This window comes from Nuphar pumila, chromosome 3, assembly GCF_984573655.1.
Source record: "Nuphar pumila chromosome 3, dmNupPumi1.hap1.1, whole genome shotgun sequence".
Classification (NCBI taxonomy): Eukaryota; Viridiplantae; Streptophyta; class Magnoliopsida; order Nymphaeales; family Nymphaeaceae; genus Nuphar; species Nuphar pumila.
In genome coordinates, this window is record NC_143251.1 from 24,994,685 (window position 1) to 25,011,901 (window position 17,217).

A 17,217-nucleotide genomic window follows, 5' to 3' on the forward strand; every position below is an offset into this window, starting at 1 on the left:
ATGGGAGTGTAGTGAAGCTTGGTGAGCAAGAAATACCTGTGGATGACTGTTTCAAATATTTGGGATCTATCATTCAAAAGTATGGAGAAATTGATGGAGATGTAAATCATAGGATAAAGGTTGGGTGGATGAAATGGAAAAGTGCAACTGGACTGTTGTGCGATCGTAGAATGCCATTGCGGTTGAAGGAAAATTTTTATAGGACGACAATTAGACCCGCTTTTACTATATGGTACAGAATGTTGGGCTGCTAAGAGACATCATATTAAAAAAATGAGTATAGCTGAGATGCGTATGCTTAGATGAATGTGTGAAAATACAATAAAAAATAAGATTCGAAACTAGGAGATACTTAAGAAGGTAGGTGTTGCATTCATTGAAAATAAGATGAGAGAGAATCGTTTACGATGGTTTGGACATATTCGGCGAAGGCCTAATAATGCGCCAGTTAGAAGGATGGAGAAATGAGAAAATATATTAGTTAAAAGAGGTCGGGGTAGGCCTAAGAAGACTTTAGATGGAGATGATAGAAAAGGATATGAATGCTTTGAACCTCACCGGGGACATGGCATTGGATAGAAATGATTGGAGGAGAAGGATTCTTGTGGAAGACCAAGAATGATTTTCTGTTTTGGTTCATATCGTTGACCCCAATTGTTTTGGGATGAAGACGTAGTTGTTGTTGATGAAGAACCATTGCTAAGAGCCAGTTCACTTAATGAGCCCACCCCTGCAAGGGTAAACTCTGAGTTGGCTCAGCAGCATAGCATCTAGGGATGGCAGTGGATCGGGGGACAACGGGGCTCCGCCCCGTGACTGGGGATGAAGGGCATGAAACGGGGATGGAGGCGAGGATGAAGGTTAAAATCTATCCCCGTGCGGGGATGAAGGTGGGGATGGACTTAAGCTTTTCCCCGCCCTGTCCCCATCCCAATCCCCGCCTAGCCCCGCCCCGCCCCATCCCCAATCCTTTAAGGGATGACTATAGACTAAGAGGAAACAGGCCTCACCCCACCTCACCCCAGTTTGGACCGGGGATGGAAGACATGAAACGGGGATGGAGGCGGTGGAAGTTGAAATCCATCCCCGTGCGGGGATGGAGGCGGGATGAAGGTTCGGATTTTGAAACGGGGCACCCCCATCCACTGCCATCCCTAGCATCTGTTATTAAGCACTTTCTTTCAGGTAGGATTGAGCTTTTACGGGTCAAGCCTCGTCAGTTCAAGCTTGGCTCATTTGGCTTCTTTACTAGCCCTAGTCAAGGTCCATAAGGCTAGACAGGTGAAAATGTTTGTTAGGTCATGAAAATGGAATGGATAATTTTAGAATTTTTTATTAAAATTACATATAAAATTTTAGGTTGGGTTGGGTACTCAGCAAAAATCATGACCCAAACCCGGCTCACATATTGCTCGGCTTGGATTTGGGTCAGCTTTTTGCATGCCCATACCCGAGAATTCGGTTCGGGTCGGGGTGAGGTACCTGATACAAACCCGACCTATTGACAGCCCTAGTGGGAGGGGTGGAGGCCTTTGATGGCCATAATGGTATGGGTGTCAACGGGTGAGACTTCTGCTAAAAGGGTGAGTCCAAACTCAGATCCAACTAAAAGGTGTTGGTATCAAGTTCAGATCGAGGTCCATCCAGATCTTTCATAAGAAGAGTTGTACTGGATCCAATAAGAATTGCATAAACCCTGGTAAAATGATTTCTTTTAAGTTTTCTTATATTGGAAATTTGCCAATTTTAATCGACTCAACTGGATCCGGTATGTTTTTGGATCCAATCGTACCCGATACTTGACACCCATCGATGATGGCTGGCCCACCTCTCGAGATGAACAGAAGCAAAACCCTAGAATTTAGAATGGGGTATGGAAAGAGCGTGAAGGTTTTGGTATAGGAAACATAGAGAGGGGTGGCCCTAGTTTTATTCAGCTGCCTCCACTTCTCTCCCTCTCTCCGTCCCTCTCCTTGGTTTATCAACGACGCTGCTGCTTGCGATGGCTACGAACGGGGAAGAAGGGCGAGGAAGGGAGCCCGCAGCCAAGATCCAGAAGGTCGAGATTCAGAGCAACGGGTGCCATCAGGGTCCCCCTGCAAATGCCCCATTCCTCATGGTCAAGAAGCTCTCCCCCAACGCCGTGCTACCCACGAGGGGATCGCCCCTTGCGGCCGGTTACGACCTCTCCAGGTGTTGTGCTGTGGTCTCTCTCTCTCTCTCTCTCTCTCTCTCTCTCTCTCATTTGTTTCTTTGTGGTCTCAGTGCCGCTGCAACGATTGTTCCAGCGAGGGGAAAGGCTCTTGTTCCCACCGATTTGAGCATCACCATCCCAGAGCGAACTTATGCAAGGATAGGTACTTCTCCTTACCCTTCATTTCCTTTTATCCATTTCCTCCCTTTTTTTTCTCTCCTGTGTGAAAGTCAAGAAGCACAGATCTGTTTTGTTTCCTTTTGGGTGCGTTTGTTTTCATTGGGGTTGTGTAGGTCAGTATAAAATATGTAAAGGTGGTTTTCCTTTTGGGTTTCTTGATTTCTCTTCCTGTCCTTTCACTTCATTGGATTTTTTTTCTTTTTTGGATGGCAGCACCGCGTTCTGGGTTGGCTTGGAAGCACTCGATTGATGTGGGGGCTGGCGTGATCGACGCCGATTATCGGGGACCTGTTGGGGTCATCCTCCTCAATCATTCGGATTCGGATTTCCAGGTGAATCCTGGGGACAGGATCGCTCAGCTCATCATCCAGAAGATCGTGACGCCTGATGTCTGTGAAGTTGAGGATCTTGACTCGACCGCCAGAGGAGTTGGGGGCTTTGGCTCTACCGGCGTCTGATTGACTGTTTTGAGGGGAAATCTTTCTGTTTTGTGCATAGTCTGATAGACTGCTATGATGTCTCATCCATCGATGGTTCACACTTTTGCTGTTATCTCCTTCGGAAATGATACTACACTATCATCATATTTCTGACGCTTGGCTTCTTCCTTTCTATTATCACACGGATGTTTGCCTATATGTTGAAAGAATTGTGTTGATGAGCATTTTCTTTTTTGATTTATTACCCGACTGTTTGGGCTCTAATACCTGATTGCTTTGGCTCAGCATGCCATACGGTCATTGGCCAATACGCTTTTGAAACTCACCTTTGCGTATGCTGAACGTAGGCTTGCGCAAGGAAGTGACACTTTGAAATCAAACCTCGCAAGGGATTATCACTATCTATCAATGCATTTTCAAAGCTTTGAGGGTTTTTTTATTTTCATATTTAAATATATTTTTTTATAAGGTTAATTTAATATTAAACTAGTTGGGTTTAGTATTAGATGGATTCAACTTTATAAAAATGATTAAAATACTGATAAAATAATAACATTTTTGAAAAAATGCACTTTTTTGAGGGAATTGAACAGTCCAACACCCTTTCAAAATATAATTTTATGAAGTTATCAAACTTGTCTTTTTAACTTCAAAAAGTAACGTTGCATTTTCAAAAATGCTATTATTTTAAAAGTGTTTTAGTCATTTTTATAAGGTGGAATCTAACTAATATTAAACACTAGTTTAATATTAGATTAACCCTATTCTATATTCTAAATAAAAATTGTTAGGATTTTGTTATATTTAAAAATAAATCTTTTATTTCTTTTTATATAATCTTTTTACCAAACTTTTATTTTATTAAATGTTGCAATTGTTTTTATTTTTTCTTGAGATTTATAAAAAAAAATAATAATCCTTTGAGGATTAAGAGCCTAGAAACTAGGCTAGCAAACAAGCTAATTTGTATGGCCCCTTACGACAAATTTGATATGTTTTCCCAAATGTCCCATACATTTTAAAATCTTTTTGATGTCCAATTTCGCAAGTTCTTGACTATTTTAGGACTTTTTTACCTTTAGCATGTGTGAATTTCTCTTTATTTTTGCGCATTACGTTGTAACTCTCTCTCATCTCACTAAATCTCACTAAAAATGAGAATTCATATGATATTTTTATAGAAATCATGAATTTTGCACAAATAGTACTAATATTGCAACACTGCTTGCAAAAATCTTTTACTTGCAAATTTTGTCAAGAGTTTCGCGTTGGTAGTTGTGAAAGTCTGTCTTTGGATGCAAAATTCATAAAAAGTTTGTAGGATTCACAAACTTTCGCATGTTGTTAACTTATAGCGATGCAAAAATCTATTTTAGAGTGTAAATTTACGTGTATATATAGGCAATTAGAGTGTAATTTTTTTCAAGAGTTTCGTGTTGGTGGTTGCGAAAGTCTGTCTTTAGATACAAAATTCACAAACTTTTGCATGTTGTTGACTTATAGTAATGCAGAATTCCATTTTAATGTATAAATTTACGTGTATATATAAGCGATTAGAGAGCAAATTTCGTCAAGAGTTTCATGTTGATAGTTGCAAAAATCTATTTTCGATGCAAAATTCATAAAAAGATTGCAAAATTCATGAACTTTTGCATGTTGTCTTTAAGCGATGCAAAATTTTATTTTAGCATGCGAATTTAGCTGTATATAGGCGTTTGTATTCATTTTTTTATTTTTATTTTTTTTGTTTGTATGTGGAAAGAGTAACACTTTTCTTTGTACCCTAGCGGTGATTCTTATGAAAGTTTTTTCGCTCCATTCTGACACACATTGACTTTTTCAGTTAGTTTTTTCGCTCCATTTTGACAATTATCGTTGTTTCTAAAAAACAAATTATAGATATGAGAAGTTAATGGCCTTATGGTTAGGTAGACTCTTACCTATCCATTGATTCAATACTTGTGATTTATATATGAAAAAACACCCTTCTATCAATGAGTGTTAGTCTAAGGGTTGATCTTTTCAAATCTTGGTCATTTCCCTCTAATAGATGTGGTTGTGGTTGACTATGCACAAGTATTGAATATGGGTTACGGGGTTATTGTGAGTTGTTGGTTTTTTGAGTAGTTATTAACTGAATGATACGTTGTGTGATTGGTGTAGACAATTATGATTGCTTCTGAAAGAGTAGGAGTATTTTACTATAGCATTGATCAACCTATTTAGAGATTTATATTGGTATCTAAAAACATCAACTATAAGAAATTTATAGTATTGATGTCTCGTAAAACCAGATATCTGAAAAAGTCAATGATCAAAGTATTCTTCAAAATTAGATGGTCAACATATATGGATACATATCTTGGATGATGATGATGATGATGTAGAATCAATGTTATATAGTGGTGATGTTTACTTAGTTGCTAGTAAAACTATAGGTTCTAGTAAAGATAATTGAAAAGTTATTATTTATGAAGTTAACAAAGAAGTTGTTGGTTGTAAAGTTATACAAGAAGCAGTCAAAAGTGATATACAAGAACCAATTGATGAATGAAATAAGGAAAATCTTGTGGATAATGTGCATCTATCTCAGATACATTTATGTATTGAGCTCAATCCCTTAGAGAATATCTCACTATCTCAAACTGTTAATGATGAGAGTATCACTATAGAGGATGTAAAACCATGTGGGCAAACCAGTGTTGATGATATTCATCGCAGTAAGTTGGATGACACTCAACCTTTCAATGTAGATAACAAATCTAGGTAAAGGTTATTGGACTTTCTAATTTATGTTTGAATTGAATATATTATTTTTATTATTAATATTGAAAATAAAAAATGCTAAAATATAGCATGCATGAAAGCAAAGAGAGCAATATATATGATAAATTTTAATTTAGTTTGTGCAGTCAATTAGTCCATTTGAGATAGTAGCGATGACGACCATAATGGAGAATCAGATGATAGCGATGATGATGACTATGCCATGTCGGCTTAGTAGAAATCAGAAACAATAGGAAAATGATACGGGACAAATAATGGTGGGTGAGAACGATGCACAAATGACATTTAGGAAGTCAAACCTTCGGTTCTTGTTCAATGATTTCTCATTCAATAAAGAGCAATTGAAAATCAATGAAGCAGAAACATCTGAGTTGCATGACAAGTTGCATAATAAAAAACTCAATAATTATAAACAGTTCTAGTGGCTAACAAAAAAGTCAAACGATGAAGAAATTGCTTGCGATAAAAGGTTTAATCATCTTGAGCATTATCGTGAGTTTTTGAAAGATCATTTGAACAAAAATAACTATAAAGCAAATTTCATGAAGAGTTGCAGTAACAGAGTCACTGGCATGTGTATGAGAAAGAACCCACAGACTATAGTTGATTGTTGGAAGATCCATTACACTGTTCTTTCTAATGAAGATGTATAAAAGAGAGCATACATGTGGTGGATTAGTGGGCAACCTCATACTAGAAAATGTGTCATCCAAGTGGATTTCATATGTTATTCATAGACGCTTGCACGATAACCCGAAAATAACTCTAAGAGAAATCATGAATGACATAAGTCACGAAGAATGTGTGGAAGTTAGTTATAAACAAGTATGGCGTGGATGAGAATTGACCAATGAGGTGTTATATAGTTTATTCGAAGAGTCCTTCAAGATGATTCTCGCCTATCGTGTTCATTTAGTGATGGCTAACTGGGGATCGCTAGTGTAACTCCCTAGATTTCCAAAACAACACATTGTCTAAATTTTATGAATTGTTTTTTTTTCTTTATAGTAGAATTTAGAAATGACTTTAGTAGTGAAAATAAATGATAGCTAGTCTTCGATTTTAAAAGATGTCGGGTGGGTCACAAGTATGTGGCCAATTAATCATTATCCACCAAAATATTTCATTTAAGCAAACCAAAATGAGTTATTTATTATAAATAGTACTGCTTAGTAAAGCAGTATTAGATAAACTGAGTTTGTAAATAAAATGTTTAACGAAGCCTGGAGAAACCCTTGATACTGATGTCACCCTGCTCTGCATCGCACACCACAAGTACAATACTTGTATCCCCCCATAAAATGGGGTCAGAACCATTATTGGTCTCATAGAAAAGCATTTCAATTCTAACAAGTATAATATGTTGAAGACATAAATGGTCATCCTAGGGTCACAGTTGAAAATATTATACCTCAAGTCTACACGACTTATCGTATATGTATCCTATGGATCAAAGCAGGAGCTCCTCGAGCCTAGCTTAGTCATGTAGATATAATTTGGGTACTTTACCTGATTGGTCCAATAGTATACCGAGATTAATACCTTATATAAGTTTATGCACGAGTAGTACTAATGTACATTCATTCATTCATTAGTATACCTATAAATAATGCATTATTTTGATAATTACAAGTTCACCCCTGGTACGTAAAAGAACCTAACTTCAATGTCAAACGAAGCTATCTAGATGTTTCTTATGCTGTGTATTTTTATGCCCAAAGGCCTGAATGACCCTATTTGTAGCAGGACGACAAATTTTTGTTAAGAAAACCCTCGCTAAGTCGGTTTGAATGCATCCTACTACTACAGTAGCGGGGTCAACCCCTAGGTCTTATAACTCGACCTCCTAACCTTTGAGTGACTAGGAGACTACCTAAACTCTTTGGTTCATAAGATAAAGTATGTCACTCAAGGTGATACCATCATCGTCTACCTTGATGAGCATAAGTCTTGAAGGGGTTTGACGACATAATCTTTACTATTAAAATATTACGCATCACATAAGCAACTAGTGCATTTTGCACAAAGGAAAATGTGAACCCAACCCCAATCAGTTTTCTAAAGCATGTGTCAATTCCTGTATAGACAGGGACTATCGTTATGTTTGTTTATATGCATGCAAACATCACTCTTGGCGTATGCGGCCTTTATGAGTGCTTCACCCCATTGTGGGTGGATAACCAACTCTGGTACAATGATACTTATGAGTATTATTCTTTTGACCATAGTTTACAGATGCATGCATAATCAATGATTACTTTTGATCGACTGGTCACTCATGAACACTGAAGCACATTGAAGCAAGCTTGCAATGGCAACCAATAGTGCTTTGTGTAGAACTCATCGATGCGAAAAAATGCAAAAAAAATCTAGAGAGTGCACTTTTCTAGAGAGAGTAAAAATCTAGAGAAAGTGCTCTTTTTTAGAGAGAGGGCACTTTTATAGAGAGAGCAAAACTAAAGAGAGGAGAGATGAGAGAGAAAGCTAGAGAGAGGTTTGGTGATTTTTTAAAAGGAGGGGGTCCCATTTATAGAGGTTGGGTATGGGCTCTACCCCAAGGGATAAGTATGCCTTCTCGATTTTTTCCTACCCTTTTTGGAAAAGGACAGATATATCCCCTATGGAACCCACCTAGGTATTTTCATGAGATATTTATGTGGAGCCCATAAGATATTTTTTTGTGATATTTATGTAGGGCTTACAAGATATTTTTGTGAGATATTTATGTGAAGCTCGCATATTTTGGGGTTTCGCCGATATTTTTCGCGGAAAAAAGTGAGTGCGCTATTGTCTTCGTCTCGATGAGATGAAGTGGGTTTTCTTTGAAAAAAAAATTTATTTTGCTAAATAAGCGTGATATAGCTCCCTGAATGTTTTGAGTATATGCCCCTAAGGATATATGCGTCCTAAGTATAATTGGCTCTAAGAAATCCCTTTGTTTTGCATTTCAGGTTAATACGATAAAATTATGTAAAAATACATCATATTTGTATTCATAAGTTTACTGAAAAATTATGGATCTTACAACTAGGCATCATCATTTGTCCAAATTTTAGGGATTATTTTTTTCTTTGTAGCAGAATTTAGAAAAGACATTAGTAGCAAAAGTAAACGATAGTTAGCCATCGATTTTAGAAGATATTGGGCGGGTCACAAGTATGTGGTCAATCACCTATTGTCCACCAAAATATTTTATTTAAGCAAATCAAAATAACTTATTTATTATAAATAGTACTGATTAGTAAAGTAGTACTAGGTGAACTGGGTTTGTAAACAAAATGTCTAATGAAGCCTATAGAACCCTAGATCTTGATGCTGCCCTGCTCCGCATCGCACACTGCAGGTTCAGTACCTGTATCCCCAAATGCTAAAGACATAAAAGGTCACTCCAAGGCTGCAGTTGAAAATATCGTAGCTCAAGTCTCCATGACTTAGTGTATAGGTATCCTATGGATTAAAGCAGGAGCTCCTCGAGCCTAACTTAGTCATGCAGATACAATTTGGGTCCTTTACCCGATCGATCCAACAGTGTACTGAGATCAGTACCTTATATAAGGTGATGCATGAGTAGTACTAATGTACATTCATTCGTTAGTGTACCTATGACTAATGCATTATTTTGATAATTATAAGTTCAACCCCTAATATGTAGAAGAACCTAACTTCGATGTCAAAGAAAGTCATTTGAGTATTTTTTATGCTATATATTTTTGTGCTTAGATGCCTAAATGACCCTGTCCGTAGCAGGGTGATAGATTTTTGTCAGGATAACTCATGCTAGGCCGATTTGGATGCATCATACTACTACAGTAGCGAGGTCAACCCATAGGTCTTAGGGATAACCCAACAACCTCGAGTGACTGGGAGACCTTCTGAACTCTTTGGTTTATAAGATAAAGTATGTCACTCGAGGAGGTACCATCATCGTCTGCCTTGATGAGCATAAATCTCAAAAGGGTTCAAAAATATAATCCTTATTATTAGAATGTTGAGTGCCACATAGGCAACGAATGCATTATGTACATAAGAAAATATGAACCCAACCCCAATCATTTTTTTGAAGCATAGGTCGATTTCTGTGTGGACAGGGACTATCGTTATGTTTATTTATATGCATGCAAACATTGCTCTTGGCACCTACGACCTTCACGAGTGCTTCACCCCATTGCAGGTGGATAACCAACTTTGGCACAATAACACTTATAAGTATTATTTGTGTGATCGTAGTTTATAGATGCATGCATAATCAAGGACTACTTTTGATCTACTACTCGAGAGTATTTAGCCGTAACGAGCACCGACTTAACAAGATGCAACAGCTACTCTAGTGCGGCAACCCTTACGAGTGTGATACCCTTAAAGACTGAAATGGAACGAGTCATCCTGAGATAGTTCCAACAATGAGGGCATTATCGTGCCATCCATACTAGCTTAGGTGAGTATTTTGCTAGCATCTCCTTTGTTTAATAGGGAAAATGCTATGTTTCTTTTTATCTTGGAGAGCACTTTATCAGAAATTTCTGCAACATCTCTCCTATTTAATAGAAAAATGCTACCTTCATTTTTTAATAGACGCACATTGTTGTGCATGTGTTGCATCTCTCATGGTTTATCGAAAACCTAGGCCTTATGCTGGTGACTTAGATATTTACGTAAATGCAATTTTGGCAAATCTGAAACCTTTCCAATAAGGGTTTCTTTGCCAAACAATGTTTTGAATGCGACAAGGCTTTTCAATCTCTTTGAGCGATAGGAATGAGTCACCATTTATACGCTAAATACAACGCAGTTATATTTATTAAAAGTAGGAGTCTGTACACATAAAGCGTGATGACAAAGTAATTAGTGTAAAGTAGGAGCCTTTACACATATTAGTGCGACGACAAAGTAAAGTGCGTAAAGCAGGTTTCGATGAATAAAACCATGCACCAGGCCAAGTAATTTGCGGCAAAGAACATATGTATATATATAGTAAATAGGAAAGTAGTTATAAGGATACACGCATGAATATCGAAGCAAGCTCGCGGTGGCCTAAAGGGCGTTAACCAAAGACTAAGACTCTATGGTACATAATTCACCATAAATATCGAGAAGTAGACACAAGGATACGTGCACGAATACTAAAGCAAGTTTGCAGTGGCAACTAAGAGCATCTCATGTAAAACTCATCGGCGAGAAGAAACATGAAAAAATCTAAAGAGTTCTTCTCTAGAGAGAAAATTCTTTTTTAGAGAGTAAAAATCTAGAGAGGGGAGGGAGTCCTTTTATGGAGAGAGAGCAAAACTAGAGAGGGATAAAAACAAGAGAGAGGAGAGAGAAAGCTAGAGAGAGTGACGATTTTCTAAAAGGGGGAGGAGGTCTTATTTATAGAGATTGGGTGTGAGCCTCACTCCAAGGGATAAGTATGCCCTTCTTCCCTATTTTTCCCTATCATTTTCGGATAAGGATAGATATATCTCCTGTGGGGCTCACCTACATATTACAATGAGATATTTATATGGGGCCCACAAGATATTTTTGTGAGATATTTATATGGGCCCACAATATATTTTTGTGAGATCTTTATATGAGGCTTATACATTTTTAGGGTTTCGTTGATATTTTTTGTGAAAAAAAGTGAGTATGTCATTCTCTTCATCTCAATGAGACAAAGCATATTTTCTCTATAGAATTCTCTCATTTTACAAAATAAGCACGATATGGCTCTTTGAAGGCCCTCTAGTTTTTATAGTAGATGACACATTCTTAAAAGAAAAATACATGAGTATATTATTGTCGACCCATGGTATTGATCCTAGAGGTGAGATGTTTTCTATAATATTTGCAATTGTAAATAAGAAGTCAAAGGAGTCTTGGGCATAATTTTTTAGGCATTTAGAGGTAGAATTCTCAGATAGACACTTAGGGCTTCAGTATGTTGTCCCCTATACATAACCTAGATGTCATGTTGGATTTGGCATGAAGCATCTGACAAAGAATTTTTTTAAGAAATTTTATTCACCACTCAATGCACTCTATTGGAGCACAACCCGAGCATTCACGAAACAACAATGTAATTATTTTATAGAAAAGATTTGAGAGCAAGATGAAATCACATACCTATATGTGACTGAGGAAGTGGTCGAAAAATAATAGGCTAACAATCACTTTCTAGCAAGAAGGTATAGGTGCTTAACCTCTAATATAGTAAAGAGCTTCAATTTAGAGATTGTCTCCATACGTGACAAGCCCTTAGTGCCTTTTATTGAAAGGTTTTATCTCATGCTAATGAAATTGTATGACAAAAGAAAGATTAGCTGGCAAAAAATGTCAGGTGTTATTGTGTCTGAGGTAAAAGAGAAACTAGATGAACCTAAGAGAAATGCACAACTACTACATGTGCAAATAGTGCATTGTCTCTGACATCGGTATAAAGCCTACAACTGATCTCATGACTACAGTGTTGATCTTAAGAAGTAGACATTCTCTTGTCAATAGTGACAAATTAGCGAGTTTTCATGTGATCTCATGCATTTTGTATGAGGGCAAGCTACCATAGTATTATTGTGACAAGTTCTTTACAGTTGAATCATATCGAACTACATATAGTATATATTCATTATTTATGATAATGGATAATGTCTCACGCATTACAACTCTTACCCTTATTCTTGTGTATCTGCAAAAAGTGAAGCCTAAACTATGGTGATCTAAGGTTAAGCGACAGAGAACAGAACACAAGGATATGATGTTATACAAGTGCAGTATATGTGATGAGGTTATTCACAACAGGCAAAAACACTCATAAAAGTATGTATGAATATTCTATGCTTTGAAAAGGTATTTAGCTAGTGCTTTTTAATGAATTGCTTTTTTGTAATTTATATTATATTTTTTAATGAATTGCTCTAATGTCTTATGTTTGTTATGTATATCTTGTTGATCAAAATATTGGAGATATGGTACAATAACATTACTTATTCAATAATGCGCTTATTTTTCTCAAGTATAAATTATGCTAAATAAAGTATTGCAGGTTCATATTTTTACAGGGTGGTTTGGCAAACAAACTCATAACTACTTTACGCATGTTTGTTAACTCAATTTGTGTATGCACTTGTCCTTGACTAGGTATATGATTGTTACATATTTGTCATGTTATGTATGCAATACTTGGGCTTAGGCAAAGAATTAAATTTCACACAAGTATATTGTATGTCATATTTTATTATTATTATTATGTAAGCTATTGTTAATTGTTTACTAATAACTTTTTTTTTAAAATGATGTATCTATTTATAGGAAGCATATAATGAAATTGTATAAACATAAGAGGAGTTTGTTAGTAGTGGGCCAAAGAGATGGCAGAAGGAGAGGAAGAGAGAGTTGAGGGGGAAGAAGAAAGGGCATCAAACAATAAGGTGTTGGATGACAAGGAGAAGTTAGTTGAGCTCTAGACAATCCTGGAGAGTATACATTGATAGTTATGTATATTCTATTTTGATAATAAAAAATATGGATGCAATTTTGACAGAATAAACAAAAACTTGGATGCAAAGTTTATTCATGATTATATTTAAAAACCTGGTTATAATTTTGCATATATGGTTGACATAATTTGTAGTTGTTTTGTTATGTTTGTAGATGGATTTAGTTGCAAAGTTCATTCATGGTTGTATTTAAAAAATATATATATTTTTATATGTATTGTTAAATTATTAAATTGTTAAATAGCAAATCTGTTCTATAATAGAAAAAATTAAATAAAAAATATCACATATTTGATAAAATTTTGTATATAAGTAGAAAATTTGCATATATATATGTGCAAATTTGCATACAAAATTCACATGTATAGTTGTAAATTTGTATAAGAAATTCACATGCATATATGAAAATTAACATAAAACATTGTATATTTATGTATATGTGCAAATTTGCATGGGAAATTCACAAATTTAGAAAAAGTTTGCATATTTTGTATACGTGTGAATTTTTTATCTTTTTGCGAAATTTTGCATATAAGTAGAAAATCCACTTACATGCGAATTTGTATACAAAATTCACATATTTAGGCAAAATTCACATGTTTTATATATGTGTGATATCTATTCTGTATAGTACGATTTTTTCATCCTTTTGCAAAATTTTGCACATAAAGAGAAAATGTACTTATTTTGAAAGAAACTCGCATGTATGCATATAAAGTTTTCATCATTTTATGAAAATGAAGTTGCTCTTACATTACATTCATTCTATTCTTTCACAAAATGAGGCTTCTCATACATTGTATTTATTTTATTTTTTCAGAAAATGAATTCGCTCATACTATGATTACATTTCATTCTTTCACAAAATGAAGTCGTTCATACATTTCATTTATGTCACTCTTTCACAAAATGAATGAATGGTAATACATTGCATTCATTTCATTCTTTCACAAGAATGTTGATTCTCACTGCCTATTTGATGAGGAGAAAATAGATTGTGTGCAGAGGTACCTTCATCTCTTGGGCTTCAAGAATGTCGCATATCACTGCATCTTTGATGAGGAGAAAATACGGTATAACATCTTTGATTCTACACTCTATGTTTTTCTCTTGATTTTTCCTATCCCACCCAAACCATGTGATCGAACACCGACTATGAGATACGTCAACTCTGTGTTAATGGGAGAGAAAATAGAGCATACCAGCAATTTTAAATCATCATTTTTCAACACATCTAACCAGCTATCAGAGTTCATTAAAGTCATAGACCTCCCATCGATTCTATATTATCATTATTCACGTTTTCTAGGATGAGAATGAACTTTTTAGATGATCAATTGCAACACTCATGGACAACTTGCAGACTTTTTGTTTTCTATCTCACCCATACCATAAGATGTGCTTATAGAAAAAACTCACTCTCGATGATCTTTCGAGCATGACCAAAATGGACTTGCATTGAGTATTTATCCCACGTGTGTGATGGATGCTTAGTGCAAGTTTGTGCCAAAATAGACCTTTAGAGGCTCTTTTGAAGTGTTGCTAAAGGTCTGGGCAGAAAATTTGACTTTTAGAGATGCTTTTTAAGCATCGCTAAAGGTCATGGGCGAAAAAATGGTTTTTAGCAGTGCTTCAAAAGTGCCACTAAAAGTCAATTTTGACGTTGATGCACGCGTAGCTCACATCCGTTTCGGTCATGCTCAAAAGTGGTCATGCACCTACGCACTATATATATGTGAGTAATGAGTTCTTTAGGCCCACTTTTTTGTTAGGTCTCATTAGGCCCCTTGAAAACATCATAGTTTTAAATATTTTTTTCTCACTTCTGACACTTTAGATGTGATCTATAGATTTTGTTTAGTGGGAGCCAGCTTTTGGATCACCGAAATCTGACCTATATACAGGTTTTTCCGATTATCCAAAATCAATGGCTATGAAGGTACCAGTTTTTCTCAGCCTATAAAATTATTTTTTTTCATCAAAAAAACATGATTCAAGAGTAGATTCCCACTAAATCGATCATGCTAAATACATCTAACAGTTCAAATCTATCATAAAACACTTAAAACTTATAGGGCAAAATGAGAACCGGTGCCTAATATATATATATATATATATATATACTAGTGAAGATACAAAACTAATTATCGGCTCAATCTGACGGAATAAATATGTCCAACATATCTAATTTACTAAGGATTGAACCTTGAATTATTTTTTTATGTAAAATATGATTTTTTAAGTTGTAAAATTTTGGTACATTGTGGGTCATTGAATTTTAAAGATCTTGAAAAACTTACTTTCATGTAACAATAATATGATTTAAAGCTCATTTCCTAATAAACAAATATTGTTTAATTTCGTTCCCGTGCATAACAACCAAGAGGCTATGAACAAAGAAGATAGTAACAAGACGGGGCAGCTAGCTAAGTGTCAGCGATGCTGGTTACGTAGCTTACACCTTCTTCACTACGTGTCGTGCACTTGGAAGAGGCAAAACCCATATGTCCGAAACATCTCTTACCCCCATCTCGTTTTAAGCATGCATGCGAAGACCCTTGCCTTACCTACCTCTCCACCTCTTCGGCCTCTGCACACACAATCGATCGAGGAGACCCCCCAAGTTCCCTACACCAATTCACCACCAAGAGCACCGGCCGGGAGAAACACTTGATTAAAAGTCATCTTCCAAGGCTTCAAACATGCGCCGGTTTGCAGTTGGAAGGGCGGAGGACGCCACCCACCCTGACACCATGCGTGCTGCCCTGTCCGAGTTCATCTCTACCCTCATCTTTGTCTTCGCCGGTGAAGGAGCTGTCCTCGCTCACGGTAAGCATCATGAGACCCAGCGTTTCGCACGCATCCCAACTTAAATGCTTATAATGGAAAGATTTGATCTTCCGACTTTGTGAATTAGGATCGTCTTTTCTTGCTGATCGATTTTTGTTCAGATAAATTGACCAAGGGAACGTCGTCCATGGTGGGGCTGGTGGGTGTAGCATTATCGAGTGCACTTGCGCTTTTTGTTGCGGTCGCCGTTGGATTCAACATCTCTGGCGGCCATGTGAATCCGGCCGTCACCTTTGGAACTCTTGTGGGTGGTCGAATTTCCCTCCTCCGTGCCTTTCTCTACTGGGTCGCTCAGATTCTAGGTTCCATTGTCGCTTCTCTCTTGCTCAGATTTGCAACCAATGGCATGGTAAGAAGGGTGCCTATATACTTATATCAAAGCACTGGGGCTACACAAAACACTACAGAAAATCGCTGCACATTATAAGAAATATGTCCGTTTATCTTGAACTCGCTTTGCTAATTGTTTCAGAGACCGTATGGGTTCTCGGTTGCATCCGGAGAAGGAGAGCTTCATGCTTTGGTGCTGGAGATAGTGATGACGTTTGGGCTTGTCTACACGTTCTATGCGACGGCCATTGATCCAAAGAGAGGGCCCGTGGGGACGATCGCGCCGCTCGCCATCGGCCTCATCGTCGGTGCCAACATCCTGGCTGGTGGTCCTTTCGACGGAGCATCGATGAATCCGGCTCGTGCCTTTGGCCCCTCTCTGGTGGGTTGGCGGTGGAGGAACCACTGGATCTACTGGGTTGGCCCTTTTATTGGTGGGGGGCTTGCTGGGCTCATCTACGAGTTTCTCATGATCCCCACCGAGCCGCCGCGCACTCACCAGCCTCTCGCTCCCGAAGATTACTAGACATACTTGCACCATGTGTGGGGTGCTGCGCCTGCATATATTTATGTGCCCTCACCATGACTCTCACGAGGAATAAAGCATAAGCCATGTATCCTACATACTTACCTGGTGCATCTTTGTATTCAGTTCCTTTGTTCTTTCTTCCTTAGTCAATACAATTATAAGCGTGTAATATGAGTTGTGTAATGCATGCTTGGTCCGTAATACAGGGTTCAGATTACTGGCAGTAACCGACTCAAACAATATCGGTCGATCATGTATCTAGTTGATTTGATTGGAATCTGTAAAATTACATGGCATGGAAATATCCGTTGGGAACCGTTGGATCCGAGGGATACCGAGTTTACAGATTTACCTGTATTCCTCGTCAAAATATTTAAGCTCAAACAAGCAACCTCACGCAGTTGAAGAGAGCACATCATGAAAGCACTTTTTGTTCTT

The 17,217-nt window shown here is 37.1% G+C and overlaps 2 protein-coding genes across 2 annotated transcripts; both read left to right on the forward strand.

Moving 5' to 3' along the window:
- Window positions 1-1,884: 1,884 nt before the first annotated feature.
- Window positions 1,885-3,002, forward strand: DUT1 (DUTP-PYROPHOSPHATASE-LIKE 1). Its single transcript, XM_090001387.1, has 3 exons — window positions 1,885-2,193; window positions 2,266-2,357; window positions 2,588-3,002. The coding sequence occupies exons 1-3, from the start codon at window positions 2,003-2,005 to the stop codon at window positions 2,830-2,832; spliced, it is 528 nt and encodes a 175-aa protein (XP_089857513.1). The 5' UTR covers window positions 1,885-2,002; the 3' UTR covers window positions 2,833-3,002.
- A 12,770-nt stretch (window positions 3,003-15,772) lies between these two features.
- LOC149842329 (aquaporin TIP3-1-like) lies at window positions 15,773-16,776 on the forward strand. The gene is made up of 3 exons (XM_090000637.1): window positions 15,773-15,899; window positions 16,022-16,269; window positions 16,393-16,776. The coding sequence occupies exons 1-3, from the start codon at window positions 15,773-15,775 to the stop codon at window positions 16,774-16,776; spliced, it is 759 nt and encodes a 252-aa protein (XP_089856763.1).
- Window positions 16,777-17,217: the final 441 nt, after the last annotated feature.